At 44.5% G+C, this 27,860-nt stretch overlaps 1 protein-coding gene across 1 annotated transcript; it reads right to left on the bottom strand.

Annotated features, from left to right (window-relative positions):
- Positions 1-249: 249 nt before the first annotated feature.
- Positions 250-24,435, bottom strand: LOC137030603 (macrophage mannose receptor 1-like). The gene is made up of 4 exons (XM_067401010.1): positions 24,399-24,435; positions 23,947-24,306; positions 2,935-3,282; positions 250-629 (listed from the first exon to the last, which is right to left on the bottom strand). Exons 1-4 carry the CDS (start codon positions 24,433-24,435, stop codon positions 268-270), a joined length of 1,107 nt encoding a protein of 368 aa, XP_067257111.1. The 3' UTR covers positions 250-267.
- Between the last annotated feature and the right edge of the window lie 3,425 nt (positions 24,436-27,860).

The following is a 27,860-nucleotide window of genomic DNA, read 5'->3' as shown; positions in this document are numbered from 1 at the left end:
ATGTTTCTAAAAGCCACAGATGAAAACTCATTTTGATTTCATGGGGTCTTTAAAACATATATAGTGCACATTAGTATTTAAAAAAAGCATGCTACACTGCTATTAAAAAGACTTGTATGATACTCTTCAGTTAGAGAAATTAATTTCATTGTACTGATATGAACATTATCTGAAGAAAAATGAACAAAAGTGTGTGCTAATTAAAAAAAAAAAGATAGAACAAGGCAAAATGAAAGTGAAAGAACAACACAAACGAATCCTTCACTCTTAATATCTGCTGCAGATGAAATTGAGTTTGTGAGATTCAGGAAGGCTGATCCAGCGCTGATCTCCTCCAGACTGAACTGCTCCTTTTCTCTTCTCGAGGCGGCAGTCTTCCGGTTCTGCTCCGTTCCCTGGAGCCCAGTTCTGATAGCACACGATCTCTCCGCTCAACCAGAGCCACATGTTCATAAGGCAGTAGTTGTGTAAACCCAACCACACCGCCCCAGTAGACGCCTGTTGAACCACATTCATCACACGACGCTGAATCTCTTCTGAATGAACCGAGACCAGATCCACATGATTCTGTCTGCAGTATCTCAGAGCTTCAGACCACGTCAGATTCTCTTTGATCAGAATCAGTTTATCTGGACACAAAACAAACCACAAGCAGAAACTAGAGAGAGACTGATCAAAAATAACATGCAGAACAGTCAAGAAATTGACGCTGATGTTGTCATGAAGCACATGTGAAATCCGATCAATGGTGTGATGAGACATCAGAGGCGGGTGATGTCACGACCAGGAAACTATAAAGCACGCTCAAACAGTGCAACGCTAGCTTCTGTGTCTTCAGTTGCACTATATGTGACTCGTTTGTCTTATTTGGTGATGTATTGTCATTCCTATATATATATAGTTCAGTTGCAGTTGCAGTTCCTTCCACACTGGTTGAAGCACTGGTGCTCAACGTGTCCAGCTCTGAGGAGTTGGATGTGGAAAGCATCGACATATGTGAGAGTAAGGACTCGCCATCCCATTCTCCCGCATATGAGGAGTTGATGGATGCTGTGACTCGAGTTGTTGCCAAGTTAAATCTCGAATGGCCAGCAGAGAGGCAGAATGTTTGTCTCAAAAGTAAACTGGATGAACGCCTGCCCTTGTGAGCAGCCTCCATGTCGGAGTCTCCCATTTTTTCCAGATCTCCATACCGATGAGACCCCTGCAGTGGTGGCTCAGAAACAGGGGGTTTTCTCCGAGGGGAAATCCTTTTTGCATGATCAAGGTCACGCGGCGATGCTTACGTGCCTTGGACATGTGGAATAAACCCTAGTTCCTATCCCAAGGGCCAGTGTTGGGAGCTCCCTTTCATCGCAAGATGCTAACGACAGATGCTTCCCTCACAAGTTGGAGGGCCATCCTAGACTGACGCTCGACTCAAGGTCTGCAGAGTAAACACCACCTCTCCTGGCACATCAACTGCCTGGAGATGATGGCTGTTTTTCTGGCTCTCAGGAATTTTCTCCCAGACCTCAGGGGCCACCATGTTCTTGTCCAGTCAGACAATACATCGGTGATCGCCTACATAAATCACCAGGGGGGTTTTTGGTCACGTCCACTCTACAAACTGGTGCACCAAATCCACCTGTGATCCCAGCGGAAATTGTTGTCACTTCGAGCAGCATATATCCGCGGGGTCAAGAATATTGGAGTAGATGTTCTGTTGAGGCAGGGGCTGAGGCCCGGGGAATGGAGGCTCCACCCCTGAGGTGGTGGAGCAAATATGGGGGGTATTTGGCCGGGCTCAGGTGGATATGTTTGTGTCTCGAGAGACGTCTCACTGTCCACTCACACATCCAGTTCCTCTCGGACTGGATGCTATGGTACAGACGTGGCCAAGGCTTCATCTGTACACGTTTCCCCCGATCGCTCTGCTCCCGGGAGTTTTAGAGAGAGTTCGCCAGGACCAGGTCCGGCTCACCTTGATAGCCCCGCAGTGGCCAGGCAGAGTGTGGTTTTCGGACCTAGTATCTCTCCTAGACACCTCTCCTTGGGAGATTCCGTTCAGGTGGGATCTCCTGTCCCAGGCAGGGGGCACAATATTTCACCATCGCCCAGAACTATGGAACCTGTGGGCATGGCCTCTGAGCCTATTGAGGAGGTTCCAGTCAAGTTTTTGACTCTGAAGACGCTGTTTCTCCTCGCTATATCTTCAGGAGATTTGCAAGATCTTTCGGTTGCCCCATCGTGCTTGGAATTTGCACATGATAGGGTGAAAGCCTTCCTTCATCCCAGACCTGGGTACATTCCTAAAGTCCCCACTAATGTGGTTAGGCCTATTGTACTGCAAGCCTTCTGTCCTCCTCCCTTCAGGGATTCAGACCAGGAATGCCTTAATCTGCTTTGCCCAGTTGAGGCATTGGATGCTTACGTCCACAGAGCTGCCCTGTGGAGTAAGTCAAAAGAATTGTTAATTTGTTTTGGGTCCACTAGCAAAGGGGCCCCAGCATTCTTTCTAGTGTTGACGAGTCATACTAGACAGGCTTGCTCATTATGGCTGCATTTGTATTAACGTTCCCACAGCGTCAATTTCTCGATGCAATGTGAGTTCGCTTGAAAGGGAATGTCTCGGTTACGACTGTAACCTTAGTTTCCCTGAAGAGGGAATGAGACGTTGCGTCACCCTGCCATACTTCTGGCATGCCTGTCAGCGACTACTTCAGACACTTTGAAGCTAGCGTTGCACTGTTTGAGCATGCTTTAAAGTTCCTGGTTGTGAAGTCACCCGCCTCTGACGTCTCGTCACACCATTGGACGGATTTTAAATGTGCTTCATGACGACATCACGCATTGCGTTCCCATAGCGTCAATTTCTCGACGCAACGTGTCGTTCCCTCTTCAGGGAACTAAGGTTACAGTCGTAACCGAGACATTTTGTGAGGATCTGCTCACCTTCATGACACACAAAAGGATATCGCTCACTGCAAGAGACGTCATTCCATTCTCTCGGAGCAGTATTAATGATCGCTGCACAGTTTTCATTTCCTCCAGCATTACTAGGTTCATCAGACCTCCAGTATCTGAATGAAGAGTTGCTCTGATCTGACCACTGCCATGAATCTCTGAACAGACCGATCCAGACATCATCAGATCTGTGACTATCATTACTAATGAACTGCTGAACCTGTTGATTCTCATTCTGGTTCCTCACACTGACCAGATCAATGTGATTCTGTCTGCAGTAACTCTGAGCATCTCTCCAAATCTTCATCTGATTGACATAGACAAGTCCTGTGTTTGCTTTAAGAAAAACAATAAATAAAAAAAAGTTAATTATTCTCACACAGTTTTATGGTTTGATGTGAATAAGAGCAGCAGTGGAAACATCAGAAACACGTGTCATTCAAAGACTGTTTCTACAGCTGATGATATATTGAATCTTTTCAATATCTTCAGGAATATTTTAAAGATTTAACATGAAGTAACATTTGTGAACATCAGGATGATTTTAAAAAGTAACATAATAATTTTGGTAATAGCGACACCTACAGGTGAACAGAATGAGTGTTAGTTCAAACCATCAGGGTGGAAAGAGTACCAAAAAAATATAATCAAGTAAAATTAACATTATTTTCCACAAAATATAGTGTGAGTAGAGAAAAAAATACAAAAAACCTAGTTGAGTAAAAGAGTATCTTATTTAAAAGTCTCATGATGAAGTGAGAACTGAGCTGTGGATTTGACCCACTTATAAACACCGTACACTGTAATTCAAAATGTAAAAAAAAAAACCAGTGTAAATACTGTAATTCACATTATCTTTGGTTGTTTGTAAATGAGAATATAGAATATAATCCAACAGTTTTAATTTTGACTGACAACTTTTTAAAATAAAATTTAAACAACACAAAGATTATTACAGAGATGAAAAGAGAATAAAGTTATTTTCAGTGCATTCATCACCATTTAAATCCTAATATATGAAAATAAATTGATTAAAAAAAATATATATTAGGTCATTATAAAGTTCTTAATAAACACTGAGATCTATTGTTGAGCATAAAATATCAATGTTCAGAACAGTGCAAAGAATACAAAACAAAAACAAATAAATAAATAAACACCAGAGGTGGTTTTAAAGAAAGAAAAAGCCAATTTATCTTGAAAATGGTGCCAGTTTTAAGATTAAAGAAATGAGAATCACTAATATTATCACACTGTTTTCCTCACCTAATGCACATTGCACTGGATTAGATAGTGAGCGAACACAAACTACACTGTAATTCCATTCATTGAATGAAAACTGCCAAGAAAAAAAATATAATTACAGGAGTGAATCCAGGACCGTGCACAGGGGGGTTGCTCAGGTTGCCCGGGCAACTGCCCATATGCACTTCTCGACTCACGTTGCCCTTCCGAGGTGGAAAAAAATAAAATAAAAAAATTGTACAATGGATGCAGAATCTCACGTAAGCCTCACTTCCATATTCGGGCACCCGTCCGAAAATGAAAGTCAGTAGGGGCAAACTCTGTTTACGTGGCTGCAGCGCTGCACTGTCATGATCACCAGTGAGAGTGCCCTATCACCCACTAGAGGGCACTCCATCCCTGACTTTCATTTCCACCTGTTTCATGGACTACAATTCCCATACACACTCACCACACTCATTATCCAATGTCATTACACACAGCTGTATTGTATCATGTCATTAGTGTCTGTCTATTTATATTGAGCTGTTTCTGTCTTTGGTTGTGGTTCCTTGTTTAATGTCACGTGTTTTCTGATTCCCCGGTTGTCTGTTCTGGTTTTCTTTGTGTTATTTTGTACCTGTTTGTTTTGGACTGATTTCATGGACTTTGACCCTTGCCTGCTCTGTGGATTACGCTTTCGGATTACCCTTTAATAAATCTCTCTGCTGCACTTGGATCTACCTTTTGTTTTCGTGTGTACCGTGACAGAACGAACCACCATGCAGAGATCCAGCAGCAGGAGACTCCGGTCATCAGTGGGGGCTGAGGAGGCTCAGGCCCTTTTGGCAACTCTTCGCCAGGGGAGAATGGGAGTGTGGACATTCGTCCAGAAGTTCTGGTCACGGGCGGAGGGGTATGGTCTCTCTGATGTGGTCCTCAAGGACACAATTAATAACTGTCTTAATGATCTTCTGCCGCAGTGGGAGATGGAGCTGGTGGGGAAGTTGAATTTTTGGAATTTCGCTAGTTACCTGTATCTGCATAGGGATGGGCAGATTCAGAGCCCTCCAGCCCGTGAACCCGCTCCAGTCCATGAGCCTGCTCCAGCCCGTGACTCCGCTCCAGAGGCCACAGGGGAGGTGGGCACTGAGTCTCCGCTTCCCACATCTAAAAGGAGGAAGAGGAGGAGGAAGGCTTCCATCCCCCAAGACACGGAGGCCTCTCCAGAGCTCGCTCCAGTCAGTGAATCCACTCCAGAGCCCGCTTCAGTTATTGAGTCCACTCCAGAGCCCGCTCCAGTCAGTGAGCCCACTCCAGTCAGTGATTCCACTCCAGAGTCCGCTCCAGCCAGGGAGTCCGCTTTGGAGTCCGCTCCAGCCAGGGAGTCCGCTTTGGAGCCTGCTCCAGCCAGGGAGTCCGCTTCAGAGCCTGCTCCAGCCAGGGAGTCCGCTTCAGAGCCTGCTCCAGCCAGGGAGTCCGCTTCAGAGCCTGCTCCAGCCAGGGAGTCCGCTTCAGAGCCTGCTCCAGCCAGGGAGTCCGCTTCAGAGCCTGCTCCAGCCAGGGAGTCCGCTTCAGAGCCTGCTCCAGCCAGGGAGTCCGCTTCAGAGCCTGCTCCAGCCAGGGAGTCCGCTTCAGAGCCTGCTCCAGCCAGGGAGTCCGCTTCAGAGCCTGCTCCAGCCAGGGAGTCCGCTTCAGAGCCTGCTCCAGCCAGGGAGTCCGCTTCAGAGCCTGCTCCAGCCAGGGAGTCCGCTTCAGAGCCTGCTCCAGCCAGGGAGTCCGCTTCAGAGCCCGCTCCAGCCAGGGAGTCCGCTCCAGAGCCCACTCCAGCCAGCAAGTCCGATCCAGTCCCGCATGCTCTCCTTGTCAGTCCTGTGATGGCCAGGAGGGCTATCTTCTCTTTTTATGTTTTGGCGGTCTTGTATGCCTGGAGGAGGCACTCAGGTGTTTTTGACTCTGGATCAGTCTGCCAGCCTGAGCCCGCTGCCGTCCCAGAGCAGCCCCAGCCCGAGCCCGCTGCCGTCCCGGAGCAGCCCCAGCCCGAGCCCGCTGCCGTCCCGGAGCAGCCCCAGCCCGAGCCCGCTGCCGTCCCGGAGCAGCCCCAGCCCGAGCCCGCTGCCGTCCCGGAGCAGCCCCAGCCCGAGCCCGCTGCCGTCCCGGAGCAGCCCCAGCCCGAGCCCGCTGCCGTCCCGGAGCAGCCCCAGCCCGAGCCCGCTGCCGTCCCGGAGCAGCCCCAGCCCGAGCCCGCTGCCGTCCCGGAGCAGCCCCAGCCCGAGCCCGCTGCCGTCCCGGAGCAGCCCCAGCCCGAGCCCGCTGCCGTCCCGGAGCAGCCCCAGCCCGAGCCCGCTGCCGTCCCGGAGCAGCCCCAGCCCGAGCCCGCTGCCGTCCCGGAGCAGCCCCAGCCCGAGCCCGCTGCCGTCCCGGAGCAGCCCCAGCCCGAGCCCGCTGCCGTCCCGGAGCAGCCCCAGCCCGAGCCCGCTGCCGTCCCGGAGCAGCCCCAGCCCGAGCCCGCTGCCGTCCCGGAGCAGCCCCAGCCCGAGCCCGCTGCCGTCCCGGAGCAGCCCCAGCCCGAGCCCGCTGCCGTCCCGGAGCAGCCCCAGCCCGAGCCCGCTGCCGTCCCGGAGCAGCCCCAGCCCGAGCCCGCTGCCGTCCCGGAGCAGCCCCAGCCCGAGCCCGCTGCCGTCCCGGAGCAGCCCCAGCCCGAGCCCGCTGCCGTCCCGGAGCAGCCCCAGCCCGAGCCCGCTGCCGTCCCGGAGCAGCCCCAGCCCGAGCCCGCTGCCGTCCCGGAGCAGCCCCAGCCCGAGCCCGCTGCCGTCCCGGAGCAGCCCCAGCCCGAGCCCGCTGCCGTCCCGGAGCAGCCCCAGCCCGAGCCCGCTGCCGTCCCGGAGCAGCCCGAGCAGCCCGCTGCCGTCCCGGAGCTGCCCGCTCTTCCCGATATGGCCACGGAGTACCCTCGATCGGCTCTGCTGCCACCGCCCAGACCTTCTGCCCTGCCCCCGCTGCCCAGGCTGTCTGCCGCCACCATCCAAGCCTTCTGCCTTGCCGCCTCTGCCCAGGCTACCTGAACCGTTGAGACCCGCCTGGTCTGTTCCTCCAGCACCGCCCTGGCATTCAGCCAGGACTCCAGAACCGCTGGAACCAGCCTGGTTAGTTTCTCCAGCACCGCCCTGGCTATCAGTTGGGGACCCTGGATCTGGCCCGCCATCCCTCCCCCTGATCCTCCTCCTATCCACCTCCCTCCTGAGTTTTTGTGTTTTTGTTTTGTTTGGACTGGTGGAGCGTCTGGTAGCCGCTCCTTTGAGGGGGGGTAATGTCATGATCACCAGTGAGGGTGCCCTATCACCCACTAGAGGGCACTCCATCCCGGACTTTCATTTCCACCTGTTTCATGGACTACAATTCCCATACACACTCACCAGACTCATTACCCAATGTCATTACACAAAGCTGTATTGTATCATGTCATTAGTGTCTGTCTATTTATATTGAGCTGTTTCTGTCTTTGGTTGTGGTTCGTTGTTTAATGTCACGCATTTATTGATTCCCCGGTTGTCTGTTCTGGTTTTCTTTGTGTTATTTTGTACCTGCTTGTTTTGGACTGATTTCATGGACTTTGACCCTTGCCTGCTCTGTGGATTACGCTTTTGGATTCCCCTTTAATAAATCTCTCTGCTACACTTGGATCTACCTTTTTGTCTTCGTGTGTACCGTGACATGCACATGACCGATAAAATTATAGATTAAATGTCCTTAGTTTTCGTCTTTGTCAATGTCTTTCATAGAGCAAACGTTCAGCTGCATTTAATTTCCCTGCGTCTCTCACTCAGGCCCTTTCACACAGGACGTGGTATGCGCTGCGCTCGCCGCTGGGTTCAGCGCAGCTCTTCAGATACAAAGCGATTTGCGCTGCGCTGGCCAGAGCACATGTCTGTCATGTCTTCATGACACAGCTTTTCTCCCGATGTCTCTATACGACCAGCAAACTTGTATTGTATAGCTCTGGAAATTCCAACACAGTAAATAGCTGTTCATCCATTTTTTTGGTAGGGGGGTGCCCTTTTTTTAGGTCAGAGCAACTGCCCCTCAAAATTCCTGTGCACGTCCTTGAGTGTATCTGCTCCATTGCTCCACAAATCACTCCTGAAATTACTGTGATTGACAGTGATAACTGCAGCAACAGACGGACAATAGAGCATTTGTCAGAATGGAGCGGTGCATTAAGTGCTGTTGAGTAAAATGAAGATTAATAGACCTGCAGCAACACAGAGGAGAAGAAGAGAACAAGTCTGTGTTGTCTGAGTGCTTGAGCAGCTTTAAAGAATTTTAAAGAGCTCTTTTTTAAAGCAATGTTTAAAAATCTGCCATTTTCATGTTTTTAATTAAATCTAAAAATATTTGAAAGTGTTTAATGCATTAGTTATTAGCATGAATCATTTGTTATTATGGATATTTTATAATAAAACCAAAAGCAAAACATGAAAAGAACTACTGTCACGTTTCCATCCACTGCTGTTTCCTTCCACTCCCCACCAGAGGTCTACTTTTCACCATTAAGACTTTTTCATTGCACACACGCAGTCACTTCACTCTGGACTACATTTCCCACAACTTTTTTTGGACTACTCTTTGCCTCGCCTCTCCTGATCCTGTTTGCTGTTGTTTGACCTCCTGCCTGTTTAACTGCGCTCTCTTTTAATAAAGCTTGCATTTGGATCTACCACCCTGCTGTCATCTTGATTCCCAGCATTACAACTACATTAGGAAGTGGCAAATTCACTTCAAAAGGACTTTGTTAACCCCCCTGGAACCGTATGAATTACTTGTTTTATGGATGGATGCATTTTTTATGTCTTCAGAATGTGGGTTACCATTCACAACCATTATAAACCTTAGAGGACTAAGGATATTTTTAAATATATCTCGGATTGTATCTGGAAGTTGAAATACATGGCTTCAAACCATTGTGGTAATTAACACATTAAGTTACACTATTAATTAATAAAATATGTCATTAAAGAATTAATACATTATGACACCTTTAATTAATAGCAATTCATATATTAATTAATCTATTAATCATATAGAAACTGTATCAGTTACTGATGCAGTAATCATTAATAGGTTGGAGGGCAAGCAGTGAAAATTAGAATGGAAGAGATGGAGAAAAGTCCTTTCTGTGCTGGTTTAGAAAGGTATAAACAGAAAATCACAACATATGTAGGACGTGATCCTTATGTTATGAAAAGGTGCAAATTTTCCACTGAATTGAAAGACTTGATTGCCATACAGGAGGTAAATATAGAGGATGTAAAGCTGCCATCATGCCGCATTCAGTTCTAGTCTGGGTTTGTTTATTTCGCGCTGCCTTTCTGCTAGGGCAGTATTTTGATTTCCTGTCATGATTGTGAAAAATATCGCCATTGTAGGTCATTTATGCTGAATCGAGAATTGCAACAGGAGCTCACATCATCGTTCAGGGAAAAAACTGCACGGCGTAATACAATTTTCGCCTTTTCTACGTGTAAAAACACAAGGGAAGCAGGCTAAGGAGGTGTAATGGCCGACGACGTATAGCAAATGTAATGTCACTGATTGAACCCACTCCCTATTAGTCAATAAAATAATCACATTGCTGAGTGTTTTTGAAAGTTTTGTATTTTGTTTTGGTGTAATAATTAACATTACATTTGCGAGTATGACTCTCACTCGGCTTGTGAATGAGTAACCTGCACACAACCACTTCAAAACTGTTCACAAGCTTCTATGGGTTTGATATTGGTTGTCATTTGTTGAAATAAATACAAAAAAATGTGTTGCTGACTGTAAAAAAGGGTGTCTGTCCGCTGAATGCCCCTCTGATTCTCCTCCGTGGTCATATGGGAAAGTGAATTTTTAAAAAGACAACATTAAAACTACACTTACATTTAACGTTACACCCTTCCAACAAAGAAATGGATCGACTTCTGTCAGCTTGTTAAACATTTATTTATTTGGACATTTTCTACTATATGATGGCTGAAGCAGCAGCACGTGACACTGTTTTCACGGTAACCAGATCAACATTGTAAAATTCAATTGTGAATTCTACAAAACTGAAGTGAAAACATCGAATTATCATTCAATGGGATAAAATATCTTCTCTTCCCTGCAAAAGATACCATGAAGAATGTGGATATTTAACCAAGTCAAAAACAAATGAGGTAAGCAGGTATCCATATTCATTTCAGAATCAGCAGACGCAAAACGCTATAAAAGGTGACAACTTTTAAAGTTAAAAAACTATATAAGTTATGTAAACGATAAAAGCTCCTTGTGGGTTCTCGGTTTGATCGATTTGGGCAACCATAAACAACGCAAAACATAGGAATTTTTAGTTTTTGATAGGACTCATATGTGACCAGTCACGGAAAGTAGGGACACAAGTCGGTTTTGGGGCATTTTGAGTTATTCACAGATTCTGAAAGTGTAGTCTCCAAGCTTTCTAACGGTGTGTGACACATGGAAATCTGATAATGTTTGGAGAAGTTGTGGACATTTGAAAGTAGGCATTCAAGAAAGCTCTATAGGGAGAAAAACGCCTCTAAAGTTGCAGTTCTCGCCTGTTCTCACCTGCTGGGAGTGACAATAGGGCTCATTTACATCTCATTTAGATAAACCATACCCCTGTAAAGCTGCATGGACCACATACTATTAATATTAAAGGTTAATGTGCATTGTAAATGTCAGTCATTTATCTTTTTTTACTTTTATAAAAATGATTTAGAGGCTGAAATATGTGACTTTTTTTGTCAAAACTCTATTTGAACTTGTGCATTGTAGATTGTTGTAAGACACTCCTTTAAAATCTGCCCATCATTTTTAATGTTATTATTTTAATGTTTATGTAAAGAAAAAGTACACATTGATGCTTTTATTTTATTTTTATTGATCATTTTATTTGTTATTTGCTGGTTTTCCACATGAAACTTGGTGAATTTACTTTTTGAACAGGATTCTGTGATAACCGTGATCATTTTGGTCACTATAATCATGAAATGAAATGTTCTCACCTGAGAAGCCTGTTAAAGAAGAATAGGCAATCCAGGAAATAACTGGACTAACAGAGGCCAGAGATCGCTAACTATGGCTATTCAAAACACTCTTCAAGACAATAAATACACGATTGAGACGATGAATGCATGTATTGACTGAATTTGCGTCTGAATAGCGCTGGCTCAGTGGGCGTGGCCGCATTATGGATAATGAGCTGAATCACAGACTTCTGACATGGCTCTCTTTTCATACAGATTACAAAAACACAGAATGTTTGTTTTCGATTTGACTTACACAATTTAAAACCTGACATTTCAACGTTTTTTCAGACACAAGTATAATTCTTTTATGATTAGTATTCACTAAGTTACAGTTCATTTTATGAGAACTATCAGATTGGACTTCGTTCAGAGGGAGATGAGAGATCACGCATCATGTTAGTTTTCTTTATTTTACAAAAAGCACAACATTTTGTTTTTACTCTGAGTGTACACAAATAAAAGAAGACATTCTATAGTTTCAATCAGAGCCAGCCCGTTATATAGGCAGTATAGGCAAATGCTAAGGGCGCAATCTCGCTAGGGGGCGCCAAAGAGGCCGGATGTGTGGACAGGGGCGGATCTACCTGGGTGGCACGGGGTGGCATCTGCCACCCTAATAAAAAGCTTTGCCACCCCAAAATTATCACAGAATAAAATAAGCAGTGTTTCAAGTACTGCTTTTCAGGAGTGGCGCTTCAATATGATGGCTAAAATAAATTGCGCAACCCAAAGTAATGGCAAGAAAACACGTCTTTCAGTAAACTGTGCATGATGGTTGCACGCAGCGCGCCCAGTGTGCTTCATTAACAAATGACTCTTATGAACCGGTTCTTTGAGAGTCAAAAACACAGCGCAGCCAAGTTCACTTACGATTTTTTTCCCATATTTGTACGTGAATCGGAAAATTGCTGCTTCCCGGCTAACTCAGAAGTCCTGTGAGAAATGTCCCATCCGAATATGTCTGAAATTTTAGTAATTTTTTGGCGAGCTGATTCAGCGACCGCCCGCTCCACTTTCATCATGGATAAATTAAGGTATTTTTGCCATCCGATGAACCAATAACATGAAATCAATACGGAGATCCCGATCACAGAAACTAATAGCAGAGTTGGGGTAAGAATCTAAACGTATTTTAGCTTTTCTCGATTGCTAACACATTATACATTTCTCAAAACGTTTAAAATGACAACATTAGGTAGCAAAACTGATGACACACCAGTCAAAATCTGAGAGAGCTGAATGAATAATTTACAGGGGTTTTAAACTTTCACAGTACCAGTATGCTACTTTAGATGAGGGAAATTTCACGTTGTAGGCTACACCCTCAACGTTGTGATTGTCAACTCTCTTTGTAGCCATTTGTTATACGTAGGCTGTACTGTATTTTTTGCAGCGCTGAGAAATGATTTCCAAGGGATATAGTCTGTGTCAGAAGAAGACCAATACACTACTATACTGTATACTGTAATAAAATTTAGCCAAATGTGCAGAGGATGCTGAATTTACTTTTACTGCAATTGATAGTATACTGTATTGTGGTGCATACCAAGTTCATACTTATTTTTCTCATGCTTTTCATCTACTGCAAGATTTATAATAGTAAAATGAAATAGAGTTTTTTTTGTTACCGTGTTATATGAATTGATCTCACTAGTGTTCACTGGGCAGTGCAGTAGTCTGTGTATTTGTAACGTTTTGTGTGTCATCTGATGCCAAAGTTTGATTTTGTCAGACAAGAATAAGTTTTTGAATAGAACATTTTATTTTGACCTAGACATTTGAGGTTTGTGCAAGTTGGTGTATAGTTTTGATATTGTGTTTAGTTGTGAGAAAATGTTGAATTGTTTCATGAATTGTGCATTAGCAATCAAGAAAAACAATAGAGACTGAAAAGTTTGAAGGACAAATTTATGTTGGCTTGTCATAAACCCAACTTCAAGTCTTGTTTAAAAAATGTAAAAACTTTGGTCAGTTAGTCCAGAATATAGATGTTCTGGGTGATTGCTAAAGTGTTGCTAGGTGGTTGCTAGGCTCTTGCTATGCAGTTGCTGATGTGTTGCTAGAGTATGTGGTTGATAGGGTGTTCTGGGTGAACACACACATTCCCACCTCTGTTAATAACAGAAATTCAAAAATTGTTTTGTTGCTCTTTAACTTGCACTAAAATGTGATTTATACCATTGAAGTAGCCTGTGTAGTATTAATAAAACTGCTCATCTCCTTTAGTGATACAAGCTCAGACTCATTTAGAAGTTTTTCATATAGTGTATTTACTTGGTGCCATGATGGATATTGAATTTTTTAATTTATTAATTTTAAACGGTATATAGATAATTTCTGGTAATGCAATGTTTGTGAACACAATTGTGTATGTCAGGCTATAAATCTCCAAAAACTATGCATGAGCGCTTGCTTTGGTGTTGCCACCCCTCATAGACCTCATGCCACCCCTTTGCCACCCTAGAAATAATTTTCTAGATTCGCCCCTTTAGATAAATCGCAATATAAGGGGGCACCAAAAAAAAATCTTGCCTAGGGCGCCAAAGAGGCTAGGGCCGGCACTGGTTTCAATTGAAATATTACTTATGTCTCTATGACAAAAAATGACGGAGTATTTTAAGTCTGTTTTGCTGCAATGTGAAAAAAATCCTGCAAAATGCGCCGGCGCGTTACCCGACTCCAGAGAGGTAATGTCTTATTATGCCGCTTTCATCGTCGCTCAGATCGTCTTCAGAATCAGTGAGTGCTTGTTCATAAGCATCCGGCTTGTCAAAGAAGTCAAAACTTGTCAAAACATTTTCGGTGTAACGGCCACGGTTCTTCATTGAATTTTGATATCAGCTAGAGCCGGCCAGAGCACTGCATAATAAGTAGCCACGCTTCCCAGTATGGAAATACACACAGACATGACACGCCCCTACTGCGTGCTAGAATCTCCGAAAAACAAGCCGATTTCAACCTCAAAATGTACGCTTTTAAATATACCAATACTGCTATCTCAAACACGGAAAGGCTTCTTCATGATCTCAACTAACAGATTCTGCAAAAAAACGAAAATCACCAATTTTAAAAAAAAAAAGCTTCTTTCTCATTTTGCTCGAAAGTTGTTCTGCCGACTTGTGTTCCTGGTTTCCGTGACGGGTCACATATAGAAAAATCAGTCCCTGCCCTCCAGCCGCATTTCACGGTCAACAGTGACGTCATGTGCAAACAACCTATTAATGGTTTAGTTCTTCATGAGTAATACATTAAAACATGATTATCTGTGCATTAGTTAAACATGAATCAATGCATATTAGTGCACCCGTATTGTAAAGTGTTACCAGATTGTCATATAAACCTAAGGTGGCTTGTGTCACAGACACGTCAGGTTCCAACACCCACCAATCACAGCACTCACCTTCCCCAGAGTACTGATCACCGCCACCTGCACCTCATCACCTCACTCATCAGCAGCACCATAAAAAGCACACGCACACAGCACTCCATGTCCGGTCTCATTCGCATATACCTGTGTTAATGCTTACCTCATGGACTCCTCTCTCCATACCTACCAGTCTCCAGTGTGTCTCCTTCCCTCTGTGTGCCTCGTCCACTGTGTGTGTGTGTGTGTGTGTGTGTGTGTGTGTGTGTGTGTGTGTGTGTGTGTGTGTGTGTGTGTGTGTGTGTGTGTGTGTGTGTGTGTGTGTGTGTGTGTGTGTGTGTGTGTGTGTGTGTGTGTGTGTGTGTGTGTTTCAGCCAGTTCCTGTCACCTCCAGCGATCTCCAAGCTCCAGCGTATCCATTCATCTCCACATCTGAAAGTAAAGGACAGTAACTATCTACATTATTATCATCATAACATCCATTGACCTCTGCTTACCTGTTGAATGCTCCTTGCTCTACTGGTGTCAATAAAAGGCAAGTTACCTGTTTACATCTGTGTCTGCCTCCTGTGTACCATAACAGAAGACCGGACCAACACCGCAGACCAGGGGCGTAAATTTCATCGGACAGTAGGGGGGGACAATAAACATAAAATTTCTCAAGAGCAATTTTTGAAGGGGACACAAATAATACAGCCACAATTTTACTTATAAAGGATATATGCAGGGTTTAAATTGAGCCGGCGCCGTCCGGGGCTGAACCCCGGCACATAGGTTTATCAGGGCTCGACATTAACGCTTAATTTTTTGAAGGGGCAAGAGAAAGAGAGCTTTACTTGTCCTGATTAAAACATCAATAACAAAAATAGTTAGGGAATCACCAAAACGCAAGCATGATTCTATTACATTTATTGTAAGTGGCGATTGATAATGGATAATATAAATATTTAATAATAAATATTTTATTAATGAATGATTCAGCATTTTGAACGAATCGGTTGAGTCAAAGATTCAGTAATAGCCTATTCCAAAACACCTGCCTCATTCTTGAAGGAATCAGCCATTTGAACAAATCGTTTGAATGAATGACTAGGACAGTCACTTGCCGCCACCTACTGCCAGTTCAGTTTCATGTTTAAATTTTCCCAACATTTCTTATTTTTATATTCAAAAATATTTAAAGAATATCATAACATTATTTAATGCAGTTGTAATTTTTCAGTGTAAATTATTTAATTTTATTCATAACAGTCCTGCTTTATTTTTCTTATTGAATTTATTGATCAAATGTAAAAAAAAAAAAAATGAAATAAGATTAGGGGAAAAAAATGCCTTTGGGGTATATATCACAAATATGCAGATATAAATATGCAAAAGCTGACGGAACACTGTTGAGTATATAGCTTCAGAATAAATTATATTTACACCAAAAAAAATCAAATTTTTTCCAGACAACTTTTTTGGTCGGACAAGTGACCAATTTACTTGTCCAAAGGACAATACCCTGTATTTTGTATTGATATACTCTCCTTTAGGCCTACAGAAAGATTTTGTTATCAGATGTAGCTTTGCACACTGCCAACATCTAGAATGATTTTGATCTGCATTTTAGTGTTCATAGCAGAGGGCTCTGTCGACTTATTTTTAGTTTGTCAATTGATAAGATTTTGTAGGCTTTGCATACTCATGTGCACTCCTCGAAAGCCTGAAACCACAGAGCCCCCCCACATAAGGAATCCCAATTTAACCACTGGATATATGTAACGTAATGTTACACAGAAGAAAACCTTACTACTATTATTAGTGTAGCATGTAACTAGACTGCCATTATGCTCAATGTTTCTCTTTGGTTCAATAAAAAAAACTTACTAAATTGACCAAAATATTCAAAATCATTTATTTATTGGAATATTTTTGAAGTTTTTTACAACCAAGTCACCAAAATATGATGAATATACTTTGAGCAAAACCCAACACACAACAGTAAATCTTCTAGCCTTATTACAGTTCACATATTCTTATCACACTGTTAATTGTTGTTGGTGTGGGTGACATATTATCCGACAAGCTATTGTAAACAAGCTACCAAACAAGCTAGGTAACATTATAATTGCTAAAATAGCGGACTCACGGAAAAAAAGTCCGCTATTTTAGCATAATTTTTGTTATGACTAATTACTCAGCGTCGTCAGCATTAAAGCAAAAATAACCACTTCATCCGATGTTTTTGAATAAAATAGCCTTAACAGCCGACTTACTAGAGCTCCTCTCAACTACCGTCTGTCTTCTCTCCCGCCGGCGCCGCCGGATTTCTACACGCACGAGTGTGACGTGCGCGGTGGACCAAACCACTGTGAGGCAAGGGAGGGGTGACTCAAAATGTTTCTAAACTTAAAACGCCTGTTTGCGTTTGTATTGCTTTACTTCTTACACAATTATTTTAAAAATATATCATTTATTTACAATACTTAGAGTGGTATTTAATTATATTTTTATATCGTCCCCACCGCGATTTACGCCCCTGCCGCAGACCCAGTATGAGCCAGCCGGATCCATTCCAGGCCTTGGTGGACGGCCCGATCCTCGACCACCTCCTGGCGGCAGGCGATGGCTCCTCCGGTTGAGGGCAGCCGGCAGCAAGTCCCCCGTCCCCTGCTCCTCCCCTTCATGTGGTGGACGGCAGCAGGCTCCGGCCCACGGCGGACGGCGGCGACTCCTCCGCTCCCTCCTGGATGGCAGCCACCCCACCTCTTCCCAGGAGCACGGCATCCGGGTCTCCTTCCAACCTTTCACAAGGCTCCAGTACCACCGCCTCGGGCAGCCTCTCACGGTCTTCACTCCTGCGCTGCCCGAACTCTGCAGCACCGCGATCCCCCTCAGCAGCGAGGGCTCTCCGACAGCATGTCCCTCCTTCCTCCCGGGTTTCGGCACCAATGTAACACAGTTCGTAAATGTGGGAAGAAGGAGGCGGGAACCGGCGAATGTTCAACAAAACTTTAATTCAAAATAAACAAAGAACAAAACGAAAATAATGGAAAAAAAATGTGAAGGACGAGAGAGGACCAGGCCTGGATATTATTTTATGTTTTATTATGTTTGTGTGGCCGGCAGACGTCCGCGAGGGTCTGCCGGCCACACAAACATAATAAAACATAAAATAATATCCAGGCCTGGTCCTCTCTCGTCCTTCACGGTCGTCGCTCCTCCTTTTATGCTCCCGGAGTTCCTCCGTGAGAGACTCAAGGCCGGTGCGCCTCCCAGGTGATGCTCGTTATCACTTGGGTCACCGGCCTCGTGCCGTTCCCTCACGGCTCTCGCCCGCCCTGGTTGCCACAGCTGCGTTTCTGTCACGTATCACAAATGCACACTTCAATTAGCCAACAGAAAGCAGGTCAATGCGTTTACATGCCACACGAAATCAGGGTAAGAGGTAAAAAACTGTTCCGACCAAAATAAAACAATGGGTTACCACGTTTACATGACCACGTTAGTCGATGGCTTATTCTGCATAATCGGCTTAAGAACGTGCATGTAAACACACTCAGTGTCTGGATTTACTCTGTCAAGTGGACTATATCAGTAAACTAGTGTAGAGAATAGTGAATAGGGTTTGATATATAGGCTACTTTATCAAAATTGACAAAAGTTGCCCAGATCACATCGTTTTCTACGGTATATTACTGTTTTAATGGAAAACAGTATGCTACTGTTAGTCTTTTTTTTTTTTTACATCACAGTTTTACAGTGTACTTGGTGTCCTTAAGCAAAAATAAAATCACTACACAAATATGAATCACATTCAGTTTATTAATGTAATGTTAAAACTATGTCATCCATTTTATGATTTTGAAATTTTGTATGCATTTCAAATACATAAATCTAATTTTTTTTTTTTTTTTTTTTTTTTTTTTTTTTAAGCATATGCATCTAAATGTCTTTTTTTCCCCCCAGTTTTTCACGAAGTCTATATGAGTTGGTGGTGCTGACCCTTTGTGAAGAAGATATTAAACGTTAAGGTGTAAGGTTGAAATATCCAAAGATATTTTAAAATGAACAAAGACATTTGCTTTGCTGTTTCAACCTCCTCTCTCTTGCTACAAGGGCCATTTGGAAGGCTCAAAGGTGCTGAAAGTGATCAAGGCTTGTAGGCTGTAGGCAAGATGTATATGCAATCGGGGGTATGCAATTGTCACACCTTTCGTACAGTGGGGGGAGTTTTAATCTTCTGATTGGTCAGTTTTAATGTCGCACATCTGGGTTTCAGTCACATGGTCAAGGTAGGGATAAAAGAAGATTATTTCACTGGGGCTTCTTTGCTCTTGCTCTTCTCTTTTCTAAAGTCTCTCTCTCTCTCTCTCTCTCTCTGCCTTCGTATCTCTCAGGTAACATTCAACATATATGCCATGTACGATTAATGGTTTAACATCAACTTACATATCTATTTTGTAAATATTTTAAGTGTAACCATAACCACATATTGTCATTAAACCCTTTCAATTACAAATGATGTGCTGACTAGTTATGATTTGGTATTAACTTTGAAGTGCTCCCTGTTGCAATATAATATCATCACACTATAGCAACGCTCTCCCACATAATTTGCTATTATAACTGTGCGTATTTTCGTCATTGGTATAAGTTGCAGTGGGTGGTAATAGACAAGAAATGTACAGTTTTCTACCATCTTGCTGATAAAGCTTCTTTAGTCATTCGACAACCCTGCAGGCTGAACCCCTGTAGGGAAACCTGAGTTGAAGCGTATTTTTTCGGTAACGCTTTAGATTACAGCCCGGAAATCACTGTGTAATAAAAACGTATTTACAGCGTAACTTCTGGTAATTATTGTGCACCTATAAAGTAAGTACACGTAAGTATAGGGGGACAATATGTAAAGTCTTGGGAATAAAGGGGTAACAACCAGAAAAATAACAAATTAGTATTTTAGAACTAAGGGGTACTTATACAAGGGGAAATACTCTTGTTCCATAGTTACAGGGTAAGTATGACATATGTGGGCTGTAAATTAAAGTGGTGCTTGTTTTACCCCCTTGTTTCATGTAGTTATGGGTAAGTACAATAAAAAAACACACAATCTGATATCACTGACTAATATCACTGAAACCTTTATTTGAAAAACAACTTAATTCAAAACTGGTTTACAATTCTCACTTATTCTTTTTTAAAATCAACTTTTCATTTCAAACTATAAAGTCTTAACAGAAAGTAGCACATTTTGTCCTTTTTTTCTCTCTTGCTTGGCTTCCTCCACTTGTTTCTCTTCTTCTTTTTCATCGTTCCACTTATGAATCTTAAAGGTGCCATTGAACGTTTTTTTTACAAGATGTAATATAAGTCTAAGGTGTCCCCTGAATGTGTCTGTGAAGTTTCAGCTCAAAATACCCCATAGACTTTTTTAAATTCATTTTTTTAACTGCCTATTTTGGAGCATAATTAGAAATGCACCGATTTCAGGGCTGCTTCCCCTTTAATTGCCCCCCCCCCCCTCCCTTAAAAAATTCTGAATGAGTTTCACAGTATGCTAACGGGGCTAAAGCTAACATTACACACTGTTGGAGAGATTTATAAAGAATGAAGTTGTGTTTATGAATTATAAAGACTGCAAGTGTTTAAAAATGAAAATAGCGACTGCTATACAGTATGAAACGTGAATATGAATACAGTAATACAGCATGAATACAGTAATAAACTATGGTAACTTTCACCACATTTAACAGTACATTAACAACATGCTAACAAAACATTTATAAAGACAATGTACAAATATCACTAAAAATATCATGTAATCATGGATCATGTCAGTTATTATCGCTCCATCTGCCATTTTTCGCTAGTATCCTTGCTTGCTTACCTAGTCTGATGATTCAGCTGTGCTCAGATCCAGACGTTAATACTGGCTGCCCTTGTGTAATGCCTTTCATAATGTTGGGAACATGGGCTGGCATATGCAAATATTGGGGGTGTACATATTAATGATCCCGACTGTTACATAACTGTTCTTCGGAGGTCTTTTAAACAAATGAGATTTATATAAGTAGGAGGAAACAATGGAGTTTGAGACTCACTGTATGTCATTTCCATGTACTGAACTCTTGTTATTCAACTATGCCGAGGTAAATTCAATTTTCAATTCGATGGCACCTTTAAAAAGGAATCCCATGTATTTTGCTATTCTGTATTATATATTAAAAGAAAATACAGTACACCATGGTTTACTCATCTTTTCGCTTCCAACCAACTTTCACCAGCTTATGCATGAGAGTCAACTTCACGTTGGATGAAGCACATTGTAATGAGCAACCGATGTGAAGCTGGCTCGGCGGCGGCTGGAGCTGAGGGCTCTGCGAATGAGACTGGAGATACTGGCTCGGCGGCTGAGACTGGAGATACTGGCTCGGCGGCTGAGACTGGAGATACTGGCTTGGCGGCTGAGACTGGAGAAATTAGCTCGGCGGAGACTGGAGAAATTGGCTTGGTAACAAAGTCAATAAGCCAGGCCGCATTACATAGCGGCTCGTGTGAGGCTGGAGCCTCCTTGGTGAGGGCTGGAGCGGCAGGTTCGTGACAGGCTGGGACAGCTTTTTTCCTCCTCCTCCGCTTTCTGGACCTAGCGGAGGAGTGTGGGTCCAGCATGGAACAGGCAGGGAATTCACTGGAGGAGCATGCGGAGGAAGACGGTGGCTGACTAACTGGCCTGGCCAACCGTGTTTCTGGAGGGACTGGACGAGACAAACACTTATCCCGAACCTCTTCTACTAGGAATTTGGAGCCATTTCAACACAAAATTAAATTGATAGTTTCGCTTAAGGAAAAACGATAATCAGGTTCATCAAAACGGATAGTGTTGTCGTCTAGTCCATCCAGAAACAGGGCGATCAAATTAGCGTCTGGCTAATTCATAAGGTTATGAATAAATTATGATTCATATATCGACCCAACAAGGAATTAAACATATATTGTGAATCAATTACAATGAATTATAATCAATTACATATATGATTAGTTCTGGTTTAATAATTATTTAGAGAAACTGTTCGTTTGTCCAGCAAACTAAGTCCCTTACAGAATATTATAAACAGAGTTATTCTCTGGCCATGAAAATAACTTATAGCATCAAATAATAAAGCGATCGAAAAACGTTAAAGTGACTTGGTTTTCAGCTGAAAGAACAAACAGAACAATCGAGCGTGAATAATGTTTTAATATATGCAAACTACGGATACAGAGGTTATACATCTAAATATATATACAAGAATATACACACCTATGTACAAGAGTGGAAGTAGAGAGGGAAAGAGAGAAGGCAAGTAGCAAACTCACAACCAGTTCTAACCCAGCACGGAAATCAGTTTCATCATCTAAGATTGAGAAACGGCAGTATACTTGCATTGGTTGTGTGTGTCGAATTTCAGGTTAGCGCTGGTGCAGGTCATTGGCTTCCTCCGTTCCGCGGGAAGGTTCGAACTGAGGACTTGAGAGTGAATTTCGCTGGAAGATGGTGGTCCCGAAGCTGGGCGCGATGGCAGCGCGTGGTCACCGGAGAGGTCCGGGAAAAACGTGCACGAGAGGCTCGTGAGACAATCGGGAGAGAATGCACAAGAAATTGTGCGTCTTTGCTTTTATGACAGATAAGCCGACACACCTCCTTGAGGTGGGGTAGCCAATAACATGGGTGCAAAGTTGGCGGGAAAGCTTTCCCTTTGCTTGGCCTCACGACTTAATCTGCATGATTTATGACTATCAGATCAGATTTCGAAATGGAGTGTGTTCTTCACAGTATCATTAAACACATAGAAAAATGCATTTGTCAGCTGTGTGACATATCTCAGTGAATAGCTCGTGTCCGGAGCTTTACGGAGAGACCAAACTCGACAGATCAGAAAGGCATAGACAAGAAGTTATGGTTTACAGACAGAATTCCACTATTAAAATGCACACTAGCACAAATACACTCATTTAAACACTAGGAAACATGCATAGGCCCTAAAATATATGAAATATATATTTCAGCATAGTGGTAGTTTACATATACAGTTAAAAATGTATGATTGTGTGTTTCTGTGTGTGTCTGTGTGTGTGTTTTTGTGTGTCCCTGTGTGTGTGGGGTGTTGGAATGTGGATCTGGTCAGTCTCTGGGGGGGGTGCTCCTTTTGAAGTCACCAAAGTGAGGAAGTTGCCATTTTCTGTTTACCCTCACAGGTCCACAAACCTGCCGAAAGTCACAGTCGTCCGGAGCCGAGTTAGTGATTAACAAACAAAGTTCATCAGGTTAAAAGCGTTCTGAAAACTCCAAAGTTTATTGACTCTGAACGGATCCATCCAGACGTTACAACTGGTAGAAGGATGAGGCAGATACGGATTTCCACAATAATAAACAAAGGCAAGGAATGCCAAACATACACACTAAGCAAAACAGAAAACGGACAATGAGTGAAGAGAGTGAGTGCAATATAAAGGGAGTGCTGATGATCAAGTCCAGGTGCAGGTGATGAGTGATGATAGGAGATGACGAGGGAAGTGAGTGCAGGTGAAGAAACAGGAGGATCATGGGAAACGTAGTCCAGGGAAACAAGGGATATGTGACACAACTGTTCTAAATCTGTTTTGAAATAAGTTGTTTTTCAAATAAAGGTTTCCAAGTGATGTCAGATTGTGTGTATACATGTGTTTTTTTATTGTACTTACCCACTAACTACATGAAACAAGAGTGTAACAAGCACCACTTTAATTTATGGCCCACAATGTCATACTTACCCTGTAACTATATGGAGCAAGAGTATATTTCCCCAGTATTAAAAAAAAAATGCAATATTGTAGTTTTACTTGCCTTGAAACAACTCAGTCAGTGCACTTTTGCAATAAAAACGAAATACATGCACTGAAATGTAGCCTACCACGCAAGTTTTTAAAAAAACCTTTATGTATTTGTACATTATTATTACAAAAAGGTGTGCAGTGCACTTTCTCGCTAAATTGCTCCCAAGCATAAGATAGTTGTCTATCATAATAGTATAGTAAGTAGTCCTTAGTTCTAAAATACTTACAGTATAAATAATTAGTTATATTCCTGGTTGTTACCCCTTTATTCCCAAGACTTTACATATTGTTCCCCTATACTTACACGTACTTACTTTATAGGTACACTATAATTACCAGAAGTTATACTTTATATACGTCGTAATTACGCAGTACTTTCTGGGCTGTAATCTAAAGCATTACTGTTTTTTTCTAATCAGAAGTAAATGTTCTGGAGTCGTTATATTTGGTATATGGTGCATCTATAAATGAATGGTTGTTGTAATTTTAAATAGTTGAACTCACTGTTGTTGCAGATGAAATTACGAGTATAACTATATAACCCATCATGCCATTGTCCATTCTTTATCACAGCACACCTCTCTTCTCCGTTATTTGGTTGTGTAGGAGCCCAGTTCTGATAGAGTGCAGGATCACCTGAAGACCACTGCCATTTCTCAACACCCGTCTTCTGCAGTCCAATCCAGACATACTGACGACGTTCATCATCCACAATCTTCTTCACCTCGTTCATGTCGTTCATGTTGTCAATGGTGGCCAGATCTGTGTAATTCTCTCTGCAGTATCTCTGAGCTTCAGTCCAGGTCTTCTTCACGTTTATAAAGTAATACTGACGCTGAACACATTCAGATACGGAGCAGAGAGCTGTGAAAGAGAGGGTTTGATTTAATGCTTTTCATAACAGAGTCAAACCTGATGAAACTATAAACCATCAATAAAACAACAAACACACTCACCAATGAGAAGAAGAATGAAATATAGAGTTTGCTCCATTTCTGAGGAAGAAACACATTGAAAAACTCAGATAATCCCATATTCATCTTGGAGTAAAACATGATCATGTCATTTAAAAATAGCAGAAAGACAAAATTCACAATCATTCAGACAATATTAACATCTCAAAGTCTAGTTGTGTTTGAAGAATGAACATGTGAGTTGTTCTTACTTTAGAGGTCGTGTGTTTCTGTCCTGAGTCTGATGTTTCTGTCTGCAGCTTTAAACAGTGTGATCATTATATCTGCTCTCATCCCTCTTTCATCACCTCATTTCACATCATTTGTTTATTTCTCAAAAACCCATATCATATTCACTTCCTCTATATTTGTGTGTTTGTCCACCTCAGTCCTTTTATTTGCATGTTGACGTCTGTGTCAGTCAGTATTAGTCTATATTAATATGAACCTCCATCAGAAAATTATTGGAACCTTTTATATTTTAACATTCACAAATAAACAGCTGCTTTAATGATATTGCTGGACTGCATAACTCGTGTTTCATCTCTCTCATCTTCATGTACGGGACTGTCCACACACACTTTCTCTTGTCCATTTGTCTGCTTGAGCGTTCAAGTGTGTAGAACGTTTGATCACCAAACGAGACACACTTACTGTAATGAAACGGGACTCAGGCGGAGATCCATTTGCAAGCTTATATTCAATGTGAGCATAGTCGTACAGGCTGGGTCGATCAGGGGTAAACAGGAACAGCAAGGAACAGGCAGAGTCGTAATCAGAGTACAGGCAGTAGATCGAGGACAGGCGGGTATCATTCACAGAACAGTATAACAGGCAAGGGTCAGGACAGGCAGCAACGGGTCAAGAAACAGGAACAGGCAGTAACGGTAACAGACAGGAATAATAATGTCGGAAATGATACAGGAGTAATCAAGACTTCGCGATTGGATGGTGTGAGTGAGAGTCCTTTTATAGTCCAGGTAACAAGCTGCAGCTGGGTGTAGTGATTAGTGAGGAGTTTGTGCATGGCTATATGTGGCGACAGGTGATTGGTGTAGAGTGAACATGTGACTGGCAGGGAGGATTGTGGGAAGTGTAGTCCGGGAACTGACAGGAACAGACGGTGATCGTGACATAATGTCCCCCTCCCGGAAGGCGCGTCCTCGCGCCGTAGATGGCACAACTCGGCCCTACAGGCAGGAGATACTGGATGTGGTCAGGAGCCTCGGGCGGCCACGGCGGGTCAGGAGCCTCGGGCGGCCACGGCGGGTCAGGAGCCTCGGGCGGCCACGGCGGGTCAGGAGCCTCGGGCGGCCACGGCGGGTCAGGAGCCTCGGGCGGCCACGGCGGGTCAGGAGCCTCGGGCGGCCACGGCGGGTCAGGAGCCTCGGGCGGCCACGGCGGGTCAGGAGCCTCGGGCGGCCACGGCGGGTCAGGAGCCTCGGGCGGCCACGGCGGGTCAGGAGCCTCGGGCGGCCACGGCGGGTCAGGAGCCTCGGGCGGCCACGGAGGGTCAGGTGGCCTGGGCAGCCACGGAGGGTCAGGTGGCCTGGGCAACCACGGCGGGTCAGGTGGCTTGGGCAACCACGGCAGGTCAGGTGGCTTGGGCAGCCGCAGCAATGAGTCCATAAATGGCCCTAGTGGGCTACAGTCCATAAATGGCCCTGACAGCAGTGGCTGGGCAGTGGCTGGGCAGTGGCTGGGCAGGGTCCCCACCCACCAGCTCCCCACCCCTAGGTATACTGCCCCCCCCAAAAAAGTTATTGGGGATTTCAGCGGGGCCCGTCGCAGGTTCGTGGGCAAGGAGTTCGGGTGGCGCCGGCAGGGCCAGGCGTGTGGGTGAAGCTGGCAGCGCAAGGAGTTTGAGCGGTGCTGGCAGGGCTGGAAGCTTGGGTGGTGCTGGCAGGGCTGGAAGCTTGGGTGGCGCTGGCAGGGCTGGAAGCTTGGGTGGCGCTAGCAGGACGAGGAGCTCAGGTGTCGCCGGCAGGGCGAGGAGCTCAGGTGGTGCCGGCAGGGCGAGGAGCTCAGTAGGCGCCGGCAGGGCAAGACGCTTAGGCGGTGCTGGTAGAGCATGACGCTTGGGCGGAGCAGGAGAGACCTCTGGAGTGGTCTCCAGGCCCACAGCGGCCTCTTGAACGGCGTCTGCGTCTTGAGGAGAGGAGGACGCCTTCTTCCTCCTCCTCCTCTTCCTCCGGGAGTGAGGCGATGGTTCACCGACTGGAGCGGTCTCTGGAGCAAACTCACTGGCTGAAGCGGGTTCTGGAGCGGACTCAATGGCTGGAACGCCCCTTACCTCCGTGAACACTGAAGGGGCGACCATCTTGGCCGTAGGCACTGGCAAAGCAGCCATCTTGTCCATCGCGTCCAGGGCGCTTGAGAGCGTTGCAACAGGCGAGCTTGAGAGCGTTGCACCAGGCGAGCTTGAGAGCGTTGCACCAGGCGAGCTTGAGAGCGTTGCACCCGGCAGGCTTGAGAGCGAAGCGTCCGGCAGGCTTGAGAGTGAAGCGTCCGGCAGGCTTGAGAGGGAACGTGACGTGACTCTGGGCGATCAGCGGAGACGTGACGTGACTCTGGGCGATCAGCGGAGACGTGACGTGACTCTGGGCGATCAGCGGAGACGTGACGTGACTCTGGGCGATCAGCGGAGACGTGACGTGACTCTGGGCGATCAGCGGAGACGTGACGTGACTCTGGGCGATCAGCGGAGACGTGACGTGACTCTGGGCCATCAGCGGAGACGTGACGTGACTGGTGTTGCTGTTATGGGAGCCGCCATCTTGTAAGTGTCCTATGGCGCGGCAGCCATTACATGATTAAGCGAGGTGTCGCATTCCTCCGCGACACCCACAGTAAACAGAGAGCCAACAGTCAATAAAGCATAATCCAGAAAATGAATAAGTGAAGAACGGGGTCCCTCACGAATCAACTGTGACTTGAGTGGCTGATTAACGCCTTCACAGAAAAAGTCTATGAGCACACAGTCCGGCAGGTCTGAACAATATGCAATATCCAAGTACTCCTCAATGTAATTCTCAAGCGATCGTGAGCCCTGCTTGAGCTCTAACAACAAAAATGCAAAGTTCTTACCAGACCAGTGTTCGTCAGAAAAGCTGCTGGATCGTTGTTGTGGTGAAGTCTTCTGTAACGAAGCGGGACTCAGGCGGAGATCCATTTGCAAGCTTATATTCAATGTGAGCATAGTCGTACAGGCTGGGTCGATCAGGGGTAAACAGGAACAGCAAGGAACAGGCAGAGTCGTAATCAGAGTACAGGCAGTAGATCGAGGACAGGCGGATATCATTCACAGAACAGTATAACAGGCAAGGGTCAGGACAGGCAGCAATGGGTCAAGAAACAGGAACAGGCAGTAACGGTAACAGACAGGCAGACAGGAATAATAATGCTCGGAAATGATACAGGAGTAATCAAGACTTCGCGATTGGATGGTGTGAGTGAGAGTCCTTT

Source organism: Chanodichthys erythropterus, chromosome 11 (genome assembly GCF_024489055.1).
Source record: "Chanodichthys erythropterus isolate Z2021 chromosome 11, ASM2448905v1, whole genome shotgun sequence".
Classification (NCBI taxonomy): domain Eukaryota; kingdom Metazoa; phylum Chordata; class Actinopteri; order Cypriniformes; family Xenocyprididae; genus Chanodichthys; species Chanodichthys erythropterus.
This window is presented reverse-complemented; position numbering and strand designations above follow the sequence as displayed.